General features: G+C 35.1%; 1 protein-coding gene across 1 annotated transcript in view; it reads right to left on the bottom strand.

Annotated features, from left to right (window-relative positions):
* DNAH14 (dynein axonemal heavy chain 14) overlaps positions 1 to 16969 on the bottom strand; it is a 398948-nt gene that overhangs the window by 136792 nt on the left and 245187 nt on the right. The window contains exons 43-46 of the mRNA XM_061159766.1: positions 14240 to 14469; positions 10013 to 10129; positions 2873 to 3031; positions 1452 to 1587 (exon numbers count right to left, since the gene is read on the bottom strand). Coding sequence (XP_061015749.1) covers positions 1452 to 1587; positions 2873 to 3031; positions 10013 to 10129; positions 14240 to 14469 — 642 coding nt within the window. The remainder of the gene's footprint in view (positions 1 to 1451; positions 1588 to 2872; positions 3032 to 10012; positions 10130 to 14239; positions 14470 to 16969) is intronic.

Below are 16969 nucleotides of genomic sequence, written 5' to 3'. Positions count from 1 at the left end.
TGCCTACTAGGAAACAACTATAAACTTTTTCCTGTTCACGCTTAGAAAGATAAAATTAGTTACTATTAGAAGTGATATTCGAATTTAACAAAACATGGGCTTACTCTTAAAAAACAAACTGAACAAATTGTTAAAATGCTAGGCTATAGGATATTTTCTATGGGTGGTAAGCTGTTAACTCTCTTGTCCCTTTATAAAATGCATTTTGCCTTATGCTCACTCAACAAAAGGCCCATTCACCTTTATTTTGGTTTTGTCTTCAGCGGTTTCTTTTTTTAATGTTATCTTTCTTTATGGTCACTTCAGTTTAAATACTGAACATATAATAAAATCAATTTTTTCAGACTCCATTATTCTTGATTATCATAATTCAGATAAGGAAAGATTCTTATTGTATTAAATGCTTCAAAAATTATTTCTCTGCTTTTTTAAGGCCTTATTTAGGTGTAGAAGGATACTATTAATATTCCAAAATCATCAGTGTGAGAAACAGATGATGGTGGCTTGGACTAAAAGTGACATTGAATAAAAAGAAGCAGAGGAATTCAGATGTATTTTGAAGACAGCACAGACTTGACTAATAGAAGACTGGCTATGCAGCAGAGGGAAATGGGGATACAGGGGTTGGGAGGAATCAGACAGGTTATTGGGGATGGGCAGGTGAGGCGAAAAGGGAGAATTCAAAGATGATTTGTAGGTTTCAGGCTTGAATAACTGGGTCTCATTTATTGCAGTGAGACACACTGGAGGAAGAACTGATTTGGAAGAGAAATCAAGAGTAACACTTTGGCTATATTAATGTAGAGATGTTCAGGAGATATCCAAGTATACATGTGACAGAGGTCATTGGACATATTAGATTCATGATTAGAGGAACGTCCAATATGAATCTCTCCACAATTAGTTTCTTATTCAATTCAAACAATGTTGGGCTTCTCTAGTATTTTAACAGAATCAGAATCAACTTAAAACACTTACAATCTTTATTTGCACAATTTAGATTTCTTTTTCATTCCTTTTTTTCCTCAGGAAGAGACACACAGAATGACAAAGTTCTTTGTAAAGAATACTTTTTATGTTTGATAAGAAGGAAATTTATTTTTAATGCAAAAGACAAAAACACAAACCCCAGATATATGCAACGTTGTATTTGTATGTTTTAGTTGCATTTTTCCAGGAAGGAAAATAGCTTGTAATTGTACATTGTTATGTAGAACAAACTGAGATCTTAAATTTAGTTTTTTATTTAAAATAAGTGTAAGAAATTTTCACTTAAAGAAATTAATCTAGTTGTTAATACTCTGGAAAAGTAGAGATTTTCTTCTCACGTCTCTTTTGAATAATTCTGTATTTTCACATAACAGGTTTGCTTCTTTAAAATAAGGTACATTTATACATTAGGGCAAACTATGTTTTTACCAGACAAATCAAATTTAGAGTTTAATGTATACAACCTTGATTTTTTAATTTCATTATATAATAGGACTTCTCCTAAAATTGATCCATATTTCACATCAAGTGCTCCTGAGCCCTCTAACTTTTCAAGCATTTGATTAATGGCAGCGGTTTTTCCAACTCCAAAGTCTCCTAAGGGAAAAAATATGTTAGGCTAGATTTATATACAAGAAAATGAGTAGATGCTAACATATTAAAATGAAACAATAACATTTGATATTTGAGAATTGCATGAAAACTGTATTTTTGCTCTTTCATTAAAAAAATGTGGTTAAGAATGGGTGAACAAGGTAGTATGTAAACCTCTCAAAATCATTTGAATTATTTACATCTTTTAAAAAAGAAAAGATTAGGAGTTAATCATTATCTTTTATCTAATGTTCATTTACATCTTGGCAAATCATTTTGCTTACAGCACAGCAGAACTACTACATGAAATTAGTTTTCCTGAAAATTTTTTGCCAATCCAATCTGGGAGACAAATTTGATAACTAGCGATTTACTGCAACAGAACAGAAAATTATGACTCTATAATTTACCAAATATTAAGTAAAACTAAGAATTTCCTGTGACCAAACTGAAGGCAAGGTATGGATTATCTGAGAGTTCCAGCTTCATTTTGCCTGAATACTTTGAATACAGAACTGGGAAAGTGATACTATTGCCTTTGGTGAGAGGCAACACAACTTAGAAAAGATAACTGAATGGGTTGAAATAAATGTTAAGAAAGAGCAGAATCTGTATTGAATTTCTCCTTTGATAATGGTAAAGGGTTGAAATATTTTAACAATGGGCTGAAGAATTATGTGTACACTTTTGTTTTTAATCAGGCAGTTTCTTTTTATTTTTGACTTGCATGTAGTTATTGTTTAAACTGAAGGAAATCAATCAATGATGCCAATGGTCCTCTAAGGACCTTAGCCCAGAGGCTATGTAGGTCATATTTATATTAATCCAATAGTTCTACTTCTGGAATTTGCCTTGAAGGTAATGAAAAGAGGAAAAAGATTTATAATGTTCTGTATTGGCAAACAGGGTTTCCCTGGTGGCTCAGCAATGAAGAATGTGCCTGCAATGCAAGAGATGTGTGTTCGATCCCTGGGTAGGGAAGATCCCCTGGAGAAGGAAATGGCAACCCATTCCAATATTCTTGACTGGGAAATCCCATGGACAGAGGAACCTGGCAGACTACAGTCCATGTGGTCGCAAAGAGTCAAACACAACTTAGAGACTAAACAGCAAAAATTTGCAAACCTGGGGAAATGGGCATTCGTACACTGTTAGTAAGAATGTATATTGAAAGAGGTACTAAATCTTTTCAAGGCATATTTTTTCCCACTTGTAAAATAAAATGCTTGGACTACATAATGATTAAGCTCTTCCTAACTCTGAAATTATATTTACATATTTTTAATACCTGTGAGAAGTACTGGGCAAGAATTCTTTAAAAGAAGGCTAACAAGAAAAGAAAGGCATGTTGTGTCTCTGGTAGCAATATAATTAATGCTCTCTCCACATTCTGTCATCTTCAAGAGGTTTTCACTGGATCCTTGAGGATCGGCTAGTATTGAAGATCCTGTTAAAATTTTTTTTTAAAGTTTTAAATTACCTATGAATAAATGTTAATTTCATCTTTTAGATACTAAATACTTTCTGGAAAAGTCTATACATTATAAAACAATTTAAATATATACATATAAGCCACTATTGTTGCAAGTGCCTGGGTACCTCTGCTGATCTCAGAAAATTTCCCTTTCATTCATACTTTAGGCTGGTGAACTCACAACACACATTTCTAAGTCCACCACATACAAACTCTGATTTTTCTACCACCAAACATACTCAAATGCCCTCATATGCAATGTAAGTGTCTCCTCTACTTTCCCTCCAGTAAAAATGAAGGTGACTCTCCTGCCAAAGACTCCTGCAATCCATTTTTAAAGAACATCACTTCTTTGGTAATCCTTCCCCCTCATCCCTATCAGTCTCTCCTTTCTATTGGAATTCTCCATTGTATAAACATATATGTGCTAGTATCACCAATCTTTTTAGTGATTGAACCATATGAAATTGATATTTTTCTTAGTAAAAATCAGGTGAATATGGCCAATTTCATGTGAAATAAAATGCACACACACACACATACACACACACACATACACACGCCCCAAACGAAACCAAATCTCTCTTGAACCCATAGCCTCCTATTACACAGCCAAAACCCTCAAAAGGGTTAAATACTACGTAGCCTCACTTCCTCATCTTTCATTTTACCCCTTTTCAAATTAAAAATTAACACATTCACATGGTACACATCTCAAAACTATGGTGTGCAAAGGTGTGCATACATGGTCTCCTTCTCATACCTATGTCCTAGCTAATTACCTAATTCCCAATATGTGGATACATTTCTGCAATTTTTAAAAAGTTTAGTGTAATTTTAGAGATTCTTCTTTAACCTTAAAGACTTTTTTCTGATTAACATTGCATTTAATGAATATATAATAAAATAGTCACCAAAGCTCCAGTAATAGATATTTATGGCATTTCCAATCTTTTGCTATTACAAATAAAGCTAAGTTTATGTCATTTTTGGACATATGTCAAATAATTTCTTCTAAGTAGAGTTGGTGGGTCACTATAAACTTACATATAATTTATAATTTTGATAGATATTGACAAATTGTCCTCTAATGTTTGAAAGTCTTTGAGGCCTTACCCCTTTGCCAAAAGTATCAAACTTTTTGATCCTCATCAATATTATAGGTGAAAAAAATGTATCTAATTCTAGTTTATTTTGCATTTCTTTTATTATGAGTCAACTCTTTATATCTCAGAGCCATTTGTTTTTCTATGAACTATTTATTTATATTCTTTATCCATTTTTTTCATAGAAAATGGGCATCTGGTCTTTTATTTGAACTGTAGAAGTTACTTACATATTTAAAATATTAGCTTTTTGTAATACACGACTTAATGACTGAACAACAGGTTTGGTAAGCATGTGATTTGCTTCCAAGATATAACAGGTAGCAGTTTTACCAAGTGGTTAGCCATGGCATAACAGGAGTCATGAGCATTCAAGCAAGACTTCTACACTGAGTCTTTGCTGCCAACATCTGCCTTTTAAGTTAGTGTCAGGCATCACGATTTTTTTCAAGTTACTGCCTTATTTATAGGTACTAAATTCTATATTAATTATGATACAAGTTCTGTCTGCTCTAGTAAGGATACAAATATAACAATGGTGTTTCAAAGGTGGAATTTTATTCTTCTCTTACAAGACAGTCCAGGGCTTATATGTAAGCACTGCAGTATCAGGAACCCACACTTGGCTTCTTTCATCTTTTTTTTGCCATTGTTAACATGCACTTCCCATATCTAGGTCCCGGATGGTTATTTAGGTCCTGCCACCATATTTGCAACTCAGAAGCCGAATTTGCATCTCAGAAAACATTAATATTAATACATTCTTTTCTTTTTTAAATAGGAGGATACTTGCTTTACAGTGAGTCTTGGTTTCTGCTGTACAATGACACAAATCAGCCATAAGTATATATATATGCCCTCCCTCTTGAACCTCCCTCCCACTTCCCCCCATCTCACCCTTCTATGTTGTCACAGAGCACTGGGCTGAGCTGTCTGTATTATATAGCAACATTCCACTAGCTATCTCTTTTACACATGATAATGTACATATTTCAAGGCTATTTCCTCAATTCATCCCGCCATCTCCTTGTGCCATTATTCACTTCTGTTCACATTTCATTGTCTAAAACTGGGTTATACGGCCACATTTAGCTGCAAGGAAGGTTTAATTGGAAACCCAATTGACCACATGAATACTTTATTCACAGAGAGACAGGAAAGCATGGAGATGATTGACAAGAAGCAGTTTACGCCACACAGGGTATTAACATAAGAGGAATATGGAAAGAAAAGAAGGATCAACTTAGCATAATAGTCCCAAATTGTCTAATATTACTATTAACTTTGCCACCATGAAAATCCTATTATTCCATCTTGTTATTGAAGAAGAAAACGTAATATGTTTTCCTATATCCCCACTCAGGATTCACTGGAAATTGCTTTATTAATAAAAATGAATAAATATTTATTGAATATTAATGAATGTTGAGCTTCAGAATACATCCTTGGTGACCACAGATTTGTTGTTGCAGCTGCTAAGTCATGTCCGACTGTTTGCAACCCAATGGACTGCAGCACACCAGGCTTCCCTGTCCTTCACTATCTCCTGGAGTTTGCTCAAACTCATGTCCATGGTGTTAATGATGCTATCCAACCATCTTATCTTCTGTTGCCCACTTCTCCTTCCTTCAATCTTTCCCAACCTCAGAGTCTTTTCCAATGAGTTGGTTCTTCGCATCAGGCGGCCAAAGTATTGGAGCTTCAGCTTCAGCAATGGTCTTTCCAATGACTATTCAGGGTTGATTTCCTTTAGTATTGACTGGTTTGATTTCCTTGTTGTGCAAGGGACTCCCAAGAGTCTTCTTCAGCACTGCAGTTCAAAGCATCAGTTCTTGTGCCCAACCTTTTTTATGGTCTAACTCTCACATCCATACATGACTACTGGAAAAACCATAGCTTTGAGTAGATGGACCTTTACTGGCAAAGTGATGTCTCTGCTTTTTAATATGCTCTTTCAGTTTGTCATAGCTTTCCTTCCAAGGAGTAAGCGACTGTTAATTTCATGGCTGCAATCACCATCTGCAGTGATTTGGGAGCCCAGGAAAAGAAAATCTGTCACTGTTTCCACTTTTTCCCCTTTTATTTGCCATGAAGTGGTGAGACTGGAAGCCATTATCTTAGTTTTTTGAATGTTGAGTTTTAAGCCAGCTTTTTCACTCTCCTCGTTCACCCTCATCAAGAGACTCTTTAGTTCCTCTTCACTTTCTGCCATTAGAATGGCATCATCTGCATATCTGAGATTGTTCATATTTCTCCTGGCAATGTTGATTCCAACTTGTGATTCATCCAGCCTGGCATTTTGCACAATGTACTCTACGTATAAGTTAAATAAGCAGAGTGATAATATACAGCCTTGATGTACTCCTTTCCCAACTTGGAACCAGTCGGTTGCTCCATGTCCAGTTCTAACTGTTGTTTCTTGACCTGAATACAGATTTCTCAGGAGGCAAGTAAGGTGGTCTGGTGGTAAGAGATTCCCATCTCTTTCAGAATTTTCCACAGTTTGTTGTGATCCACACAGTCAAAGGCTTTAGCATAGTCAGTGAAGCAGAAGTACATGTTTTTCTGGAATTCGTTTGCTTTCACTGTGATCCCACAAATGTTGGCAATTTGATCTCTGGTTCCTCTGCCTTTTTAAAATCCAGCTTGTACATCTGAAAGTTCTTGGTTCACGCACTACTGAGGCCTGGATTGAAGTACTTGAGAATTACCTTGCTAGCATGTGAAATTAGTGCAGTTGTATGGGTTTGAATATTCTTTGGCATTGCCCTTCTTTGGGATTGGAATGAAAACTGACCTTTTCCAGTCTTGCGGCCATTGCTGAATTTTCCAAATTTGCTGACATATTGAGTACAGCACTTTAACAGCATCATCTTTTAGGATTTTAAATAGCTTCACTGGAATTCTGTCACCTCCACTAGCTTTGTGTGTAGTATGCTTCCTAAGGCCCACTTGACTTCATACTCCAGGATGTTTGGCTCTAGGTGAGTGACCACACCATCGTGGTTATCTGGATCATTAACACCTTTTTTGTATAGTTTTTCTGTATATTCTTGCCACTTCTTCATAATCTCTTCTGCTTCTGTTAGGTCCTTGATGTTTCTGTCCTTTCTTGTGCCCATCCTTGCATGAAATGTTCCCTTGGTATCTCTAACTTTCTTGAAGAGATCTCTATTCTTTCCCATTATATCATTCCCATTCTATTGTTTTCCTTTATTTCTTTGTATTGTTCACATAAGAAGGGCTTCTTATCTCTCCTTGCTATTCTCTGGAACTCTGCATTCAGCTAGGTATACCTTTTCCTTTTTCCCTTGTTTTTTGCTTCTCTTCTTTCCTCTGCTATTGTAAGGCCTCCTCAGACAAACACTTTGCCTTCTTGAATTTCTTTTTCTTTAGGATGACTTTGGTGACCATCTCCTGTGCAATGTTATGGACCTCTGTTCATAGTTCTTCAGGCACTCTGTCTCCCTGATCTAATCCCTTGAATCTATTCATCTCCTCCACTGTCTAAACATAAGGGATTTGATTTAGGTCATATCTGAATGACCTAGTGGTTTCCCCTACTTTCTTCAATTTAAGCCTGAATATGGAATGAGGAGTTCATAATCTGAGCCACAGTCAGCCCCAGGTCTAATTTTTGCTGACCGTATAGAGCTTCTCTATCTTCAGCTGCAAAGAATATAATCAGTATGATTATTGTCGTCTCTCACATTGTTGAAAGGTGTTTGCTAGGACCAGGGTGTTCTCTTCACAAAACTCTGCTAGCCTTTGCCCTGCTTCATTTTGAACCCCAAGGCCAAACTTGCCTGTTACTCCAGGTATCTCTTGACTTCCTATTTTTGCATTCCAATCCCCTATGATGAAAAGGACATCTATTTTTGGTGTTAGTTCTAGAAGGTCTTGAAGGAATGGTAACCACTCCAGCATTCTTGCCTCGAGAACATCATAATCAGTATGAAAAGACTATAGATTAGGGGTACTCTTTTTAAACAAAAAATGCTTTCGGGAAAAAACTTTAATCATAAAAGGTAATTTTTGAAGTGTGATGCTCAAACAATCTTTTATACTATGGGTTACCATGGGAAAAATGATATCGATATCCTTAAATGTTATGAATTAATAATGTTAAATATTTAGTCTTTTATTTTAGATTAAAATTGATGTATGATATTATTTAATTTATACATAATAAACTGATCCTATATTTTAATACTTAATTGTACCTATACTTTCATGTATATATATTTGTTGTTGTTGTTCAGGTGCTAAGTTATGTCCGAGTCTTTGAAACTGCATGGACTGCAGCTTGCCAGTCTCCCCTTTCCTTCACTATCTCCCAGAATTTGCTCAGATTCATGTCCGTTGAGTTGGTGATGCTATCTAATAATCTCATCCTCTGCTGTCCCCTTCACCTTCTGCCTTCAATCTTTCCCAGCATCAAGGTCTTTTCCAATGAGTAGGCTCTTTGCATTAGGTGGCCAAAGTATTGGAGCTTCAGCTTCAGCATCGGTCCTTCCAGAGCAAAATTAAGAGTTTAAAAAGGGAGGTGCAAAGCTTCTCTGAAGAGAGAAGTCTTGGAACTTCTGTCCATTGTCTTCATGTACTTGGTGTGCGCTCCTTGCCACCAAGATCTGCAGTGACCTCTCTGCAGGAACCAAATCAAGCTGCTCTTCATTCAACAGATTGGATCTAATTGAGTATGGGTTTACAGTGCTCCTGACCCTAGAACTTGCTATCTTCCCAGAGACCAGAGTAGCCTGCCTGGTCTGACACCAGGACTTTTGATTTGCATTATATAGTGGTGAATCAAAAATGATATGGTGATACTAAGATTACTGTTATGAGTTTGGGTTTGGAAGCTTGGAGAGTTTGAGTTTCTCCTAAACCCTTGCCTGCAATTAGTGTAAGTTGGGTCCAGAGGAAGCAATGCCTTAGATTTGGAGAAAACACCTCTGTAGTTTCCGGTAAGGGTGGAATGGTACACTAGGACACTAAGTTATGTGCATTGATAGTTCAGTTTTTTTTCATGCTGAAAACTAAGGATAAAAATGACCAATATTAGCATTACCATATGATACACAATTTGGGGTTTCAAATAACTGTAATACTGTGGTAAATATTGTACCATAGAACCTTGTTATTTCCAATGAAATTAATTTAGATTTAGAATTTTCTGGTTGCTTCATGTTTCTGAGATTTCTGGTTGTTTTCTGTCAAAAACTCTTATAACTAAAATATGAAACTCTCTATGAGAGAGACCTCATTTCAAAGTAATTAAGTTCAATTTGCATTCATTGAATTTTTTATATTTGCAAGAAATCTACATGAAGCATATTAGTCCATATTAAGCTCCTGCTTCAATTCCAACTAAACTCTCGAAGTACAACAATTTTGTTATCTTTTTCTGCTATACATAGAAGATTGAGAATAAAAATGATTTAGCACATATGCATATTTGTCCAACTATGATTATTCATTTTTACTTAGCAAGTTCCTTTACAATTGAAATGCTACATATATGTTTTACTTGTTCTAGAAGAGTTTCTTTCCCTTTCTTCCTTTCAATAATCATGCTAATTAAAATATTGAGCACTTCCACTAGCAAGATTTTTAGTTAACTAGAATTTAAAAATGTACAAGTCTCAATCAAATACTAATACATTTAAATTTGCTCAGAAAGCAATATTAAAAGGTTATTTTTTAAAGACTATTTTGTAAACAGATCCAAATGAGTTCCTGAACAGACTTGGAATACATCAGTCCTTAGTGCTGATATAACCACTTTTATATATAAAATAATATCAATACTTTAGAGAAATTAGAGCATGGCTCTTAAAATAATTCTTACCTCTTTGTATTAGTGTCTGAATATTAGGAAGTAATTCTGACCATGGTATAAATTCACATTGCTGTATATCCACAAAATATGCAAAGATAGAATGTTCACCATTTGGAAGGTTGATACCTACATTTGAAAATGATAAATAAATAGAGTCTCATTCATGGAATGTTTAACTAAAAATATGATCTCTATTTGAAAGATATGATTGTTTGAACAGAAATAATAATTCTTCATTAAAGGTATAACCAAACACATAAAATAGGCCTATCATTTTTCCTTCTAATATTTAATTGTATAAAAGCAAAGCTTTATTATCTCTGACTTATTTTGGATCCAGAAAGTAAGATGAATAATTCATTATATGATATTGTTTGAAATCTTACCCAGAAGTTATGATTATTATCATGTGCTGTATATTATTCAGTTCAGTTCAGTTCAGCCACTCAGTTGTGCCCGACTCTTTGCAACTCCATGGATTGCAGCATGCCAGGTCCATCACCAACTCCTGGAGTTTACTCAAACACATGTCCATTGAGTTGGTGATGCCATCCAACCATCTCATCCTCTGTCATCCTCTTCTCCTCTTGCCTTCAATCTTTCCCAGCATTAGGGTCTTTTCAAATGAGTCAGTTCTTCGCATCAGGTGGCCAAAGTTTGGAATTTCAGCTTCAGCATCACACCTTCTAATGAATATTCAGGACTGATTTCCTTTAGGATGGACTGGTTGGATATCCTTGCTGTCCAAGGGACTCTCGGGAGTCTTCTCCAGCATCACAATTTGAAAGGATCAATTCTTTGGTGCACAGCTTTCTTTATAGTCCAACTCTCACATCCATGCATGACTACTGGAGAAACCATAGCTTTGACTAGACAGACCTTTGTTGGCAAAGTAATGTCTCTGCTTTTTAACATGCTGTCTAGGTTGGTCATAACTTTTCTTCCAAGGAGCAAGCGTCTTTTAATTTCATGGCTGCATTCACCATCTGCAGTGATTTTGGAGCCCCCCAAAATAAAGTCTCTCACTGTTTCCATTGTCTCCCCATCTATTTGCCATGAAGTGATGAGATCAGATGCAATGATCTTAGTTTTCTGAATGTTGGGTTTTAAGCCAACTTTTTCACTCTCCTCTTTCACTTTCATCAAGAGGCTCTTTAGTTCTTCTTTGCTTTCTGCCATTAGAATGATATTGTCTGCATATCTGAGATTGTTCATATTCTTCCCGGCAATCTTGATTCCAGCTTGTGCTTCATCCAATCCAGCATTTCTCATGATGTACTCTGCACGTAAGTTAAACAGGGTGACAATATACAGCCTTTGATGTACTCTTTTCCCAATTTGGAACCAGTCGGTTGTTTCATGTCCAGTTCTAACTGTTGCTTCTTGACCTGCATACCGATTTCTCAGGAGGCAGGTCAGGTAGTATGGTAGTCCCATCTCTTTAAGAATTTTCCACAGTTTGTTGTGATCCACAAAGTCAAAGGCTTTGGCATAGTCAATAAAACAGATGTTTTAGAAATGTTTTAAAGATATTTTTCTGGAACTCTTGTTTTTTTGATGATCCATCGGATGTTGGCAATTAGATCTCTGGTTCCTCTGCCTTTTTAAAACCAGCTTGAACATCTGGAAGTTCACGGTTCACGTACTGCTGAAGCCTGGCTTAGAGAATTTTGAGCATTACTTTGCTAGCATGTGAGATGAGTGCAACAGTGCAGTAGTTTGAGCATTATTTGGTATTGCCTTTTTTTGGGACTGGGATGAAAACTGACCTTTTCCAGTCCTGTGGCCACTGCTGAGTTTTCCAAATTTGCTGGTATATTGAGTGCAGCACTTTCACAGCATCATCTTTTAGGATTTGAAATAGCTCAATTGGAATTCCATAAACTCCACTAGTTTTGTTCATAGTGATGCTTCTTAAGGCCCACTTGACTTCACATTCCAGGATGTCTGGCTCTAGGTGAGTGATCACACCATTGTGGTTATCTGGGTCATTGTTTGCAAATAATTGTTCATAGTATTCCCTTATGGTTATATTGTTGTTGTTATTGTCAGTTGTTATTTCTCCTCTGTAATTTCTTATTTTGTTTATTTGGGCCCTATCTCTTTTCTTCTTGGTAAGATTGGCCAGATGTTTACTGATTTTTGTTTATTCTTTCAGAGAACCAGCTCTTGGTTTTGGTGATGCTTTATTATTGTTTTTCTAATCTCCATTTTATTCATTTACTCTTTGATTTTTATTTCCTTCTTCTGCTGATGTTAGATTTTGTTTGTTCTTTTACTAATTATTTTAGATGATAGGTTAGTTTGAGATTTTTCTTGTTTTTTGAGGAAGACCTATATCACTATGCATCTTCCTCTATGAACTGCTTTTGCTGAACCCAACAGGTTTTTTACAGCAGTGTTTTCATTACCATTTGCCTCAAGGTATTTTTTAATTTCCTCTTTGATTTCATCATAGATCCATTGGATTTGTAGTAGCATTTTGTTTTGCCTCAATATAATCATTCTTTTGCTCATTTTTCCTTGTGGGATTAATTTCTAATATTTTTGTGATATGTGGTCAGAAAATATGCTTGAAATAACTATTATCCTCTTAAATTTGCTGAGGCTTGTTTTGTGTCCAAGTATATGGTCAACCCTAGAGAATGTTCCATGTGCACTTGAAAAGAATATGTATTCTGGTTTTTCTGCATGTAATGTCCTGAGAATATCAATTAAGTCTAACTTTTATTTTATCATTTATTATCTCCGTTGCTTTATTGATTTTCTGTCTGGAAGATCCCTGTCCACTGGCATGACAGGGTATTAATGTCTCCTATTATTATTTTATTTCTGTCAGTTTCTCCCTTTATTTCTGCTAATACTTGTTTGATTTTTGTGGGTGCTCCTATTTGGGGTGCATATATGTTAATGACTGTAACATTCTCTTCTTGTATTGATCGTTTTATCATTATATAATGTCCTTCTTTATCTTTATGGCCTTTTTAAAAAAGTTTATTTTGTTTTATATGAATATTGCTATCCCTGCTTGACATTTCAGTTTGCATGAAATATACTTTTTCATCCCATCATTTTCAATCTATGTGTGTCCTTTGCCCTAATGTGGGTTTCTCATATCTGTATATCTGTTTCCTTCTTCAGATTTGGAAAGTTTTCAGCCATAATCTCTTTTTCAAAGTTATTTTATACTTTTTAAAAAAGAAATTTATTTTTAAGTGATTGGTGATTGGTTTACAATATTGGTTTGATTTCTGCCATACCTCAACATGAATTAACCATAGGTGTACATACGTCCCCTCCCTCTTGAGTCTCCCTCCCTCCTTCTATCAGCCATAATTTTTTCAAATACATTTTTTATTCCCTTTTCTCTTTTTCTTCCTCCTGGTATTCTTTCTATGTATAGAGTGGAATGCATTATATTATTCAGTAGTTCTCATATACTGCTTTAATTTCTATTTCGTTTGTCTTCCCTTTGCTCTTCTGACTGAGTGATTTCCATTATTCTTTTGAATGAAAGAGGTCACTTTTTCATTCTTCTGCTTGGTACAGTTTGCCATCATTGCCTTTAGCTCAGGTTTTGTATTAGAAAATGAGTTTCCAAATTTTAATTGGCCTCTGTTTGTAATTTTAGTTCCTTTTACAGTAATCTGCATTTCTACTAATAATCTTTCTTAACTCCTTTAGTATTTTCATTAACTTCTTTTTGAACTTGTGATTTGGTAGACTGGAAATACCTGTTTCATTGTTTGTTCTTTCAGAGGAATTATCTTGATCTTTTAATTAGGAGTGGTTCCTCTGCTTCTTCATTCTACTCATATTTCTCTGACTCTATGAGTTTAGCAGAAACAGTTATGTACTGTGGTCTTAAAGGTCTGTTTTTAATGTGAGAGTGTCCCCATGTAGACTCCATGAGTCTAGTAATTTTTGTTAGAGGCTGTTTTTAGTATGAATGTCTGATTTCTCTTTATTCAGTGTATGCTGAACATTATCCCCCTGATAGGGGTTATGATTGGTGTTGGGATGGCCAGAGCCTACACTGGATGTTGAGCTGGGCCTCCTCCTTGTTGTGCAGTTGTCACAGTCCTATTAGGGATGTTAGAGTGTACTTATTTAACCATCTTTTACCACTAATCTTCACATTTAAAATAGATGAGCTAAATAAATACAAATCCAATGATGAGTTTCAAATTAACATTTTGAAGTATGCATAAATGTGACTTTTCCTTCAGAACTTACCTATTTGTGCATTGCTTTCAAATAATTCACGAACAAGGTTGTCAAAATCATAAGTTACTCTTGCAGGTGAATCAGGTTCAGAACTTGGATAAAATATTATATCATCTTCATGTTCATCTTCACGTTGTAAAGTTCCTCCAAATGCCCAAGTAAATGCAAACACAAAAAGCTTTTGAATTGTTTTTTTCAATTTAATAGGATTTTTCTCCATGGGCCATGCATTTTCACCCCTGTGGTAGGTAGATGTGGAAAGATTAAAACTTTAATTTCTGGAAAATTAATTTGTGGAAATTTAATTTGTGGAAATTTTAATTTAATTTTTATTTAATAAATAATAATATATATAATAAATGAATAATAAATAATTTAATATTTAATTAAAATTATTTAACTTTAATTAAATTAAAACTTAATTTGTGGGAAAATGTGGAAAGATTTAAAAATAAAAGATTAAAACTTTTAGAAAGCAGTCCAGCAATTTATTGCACTATCACATCAAAATTTTGTTACTAAAATTTTTTACAGTTAAGTATTAACATGGAAGTTTTAGAGTTAATGTATAATTTACCTTTGCTAAGTCATGTAAATTATACACTGACACTATTTTTATTTTTGAAGTACCATATGTGTAAAAGATTTGTAGTCAAACTTTATTTCAGGTAATAAATGACATTCACTTTTATTTTAGGTCAATTTGTTGCTTAAGAGTTCATCTGTCTCTTAGGAGAGAATCTGATAAGTCTCCATTTAATGTAGAAAGACATGAATGAATAGTCATTCACTCTGTACTCTTCTCAAACAAGTCCAAAGGTTGATTGAAATCAAATTGGCTAAAAGCAGGCAGTGTGAATCTGGGGCGAGTCTTCTCCAGTCTGGGTCAACCCAGGTTATCTTGGGCTGTGGGACTCTCAAATAACATAGTGATAACACCAATGATGATGGGGCTAACCAAAAGATTTGGGCCTGATTTCAGGATATTTTGAATGGTTAAAGATTTAGTTTTCATAAAATTACTTTTAAATTATGAAAATCCTAAAAATGTATCATTGAACTTTATTGGCAATTTTTAATGTATAATGCATGTATATGGTCCTATTTGACATTTCTCCTCACACGTAAGAGTTTGTTCAGCAAATATTTTTTTGAATTCCTACTATAGATCAGTTACTCTGAACAAAACAAATATGATCACTTATTTTGGAGATAAGAAAATGAATACCAAACCATGATATGTGTAAAGAGTAAAGAGTCAAGCATACTGTGAAGAATATTAGTAGAGACAACTAATTTAAAGTTTGCGAGTCAGGGAAGACTTCTTTGAACAAATAACAGTTAAATTGAGACCTGAAGAATGAGTACAATTTTGAAAAATGTAAGAGGAAGAACATTTTGAGGAGACATAAATAAGTGAAGACCATGAGGTGAAATGGTTATGACAAGTTTGAAGAACTGAAAAAAAAAATCCAGTGTCTTTGAAACATACCTAACTAGTTGAAAAGTTTAGGAGATAAGTCTGGAGATATAGGCAGGGGATTTTTAAGCTGTGCCAAAACTTTTCTCCTTCCACTCTAAATGTAATGCAAAGTTATTAAATGGCTATAAAACAGAGGAACATTCTAATTTATGTTTTTTAAAAATCAGACTCTTGCATATAAATACCAGGAGATACACACAAGAATTATCACAATAATATTTGTAAAAACCAAAAAGTTGAAAAAAAAACAACCTACACTTTGTTGTTGTTGTTGCTGTTCAGAGGCTAAATCGTGTCTGGCTCTTTGTGACCCCAGAGACTGCAGCACGCCAGGCTCCCCTGTCCTCCACTACCAAAGTTTGCTCAGATTCATGCCCGTTGGGTTGGTGATGCCATCTAACCATGTCATCTTTTGCTGTCCCCTTCTCATTTTGCCTTCAATCTTTCCTATCATTAGGGTCTTTTAAATGAATAGGCTCTTCTCATTAGATGGCAAAAGTATTGGAGCTTCAGCTTTAGCATCAGTCATTCCAATGAATATTCTTGGGGTTGATTTCCTTCAGTATTGACTGGTTTGATCTTGAAGATCAACAGACTCTCAAGAGTCTTTTCCAGCACCACTTTTGAAAAGCATCAATTCTTTAGCACTCAGCCATAAGGTCCAACTCTAACATCCATACATGGCTACTGGAAAAATCATAGCTTTGACTATATGAATCTTTTCCAGCAAAGTGAAGTCTCTGTTTTTTAATATGCTGTCTAGGTTTGTCATAGTTTTCCTTTCAAGGAGCAAACATTTTAATTTCATGACTGCAGTCACTGACCTCAGTAATTTTGGAGCCCAAGAAAAGAAAATCTATCACCTCTTCCACTTTTCCCCCTTCTATTTGCCATGAAGTGATGGGACCAGACGCTGTGACTTTAGTTTTTTTAACGTTGAGTCTTAAGCCGGCTTTTTCACCGTCCTCTTTCAGCCTCATCAAGAGACTCTTTAGTTTCTCTTCACTTTCTACCATTAGAGTGGCATCATCTACATATCTGAGGTGGTTCATATTTCTCACAGCAATCTTGATTCCAGCTGTGATTAATCCAGCCTGGCATTTCTTGTAATGTACTCTGCATAGAAGTTAAACAAGTAGGGTGACAATATACAGCCTTGACATACTCCTTTCCCAATTCAGAACCAGTCAGTTGTGCCATGTAATGTTCTAACTGTTGCTTCTTGACTTGCATACAGGTTTTTCAGGAGACAGCTA

The sequence above is a fragment of the Dama dama genome, chromosome 14 (genome assembly GCF_033118175.1).
Source record: "Dama dama isolate Ldn47 chromosome 14, ASM3311817v1, whole genome shotgun sequence".
Lineage (NCBI taxonomy): Eukaryota > Metazoa > Chordata > Mammalia > Artiodactyla > Cervidae > Dama > Dama dama.
This window is presented reverse-complemented; position numbering and strand designations above follow the sequence as displayed.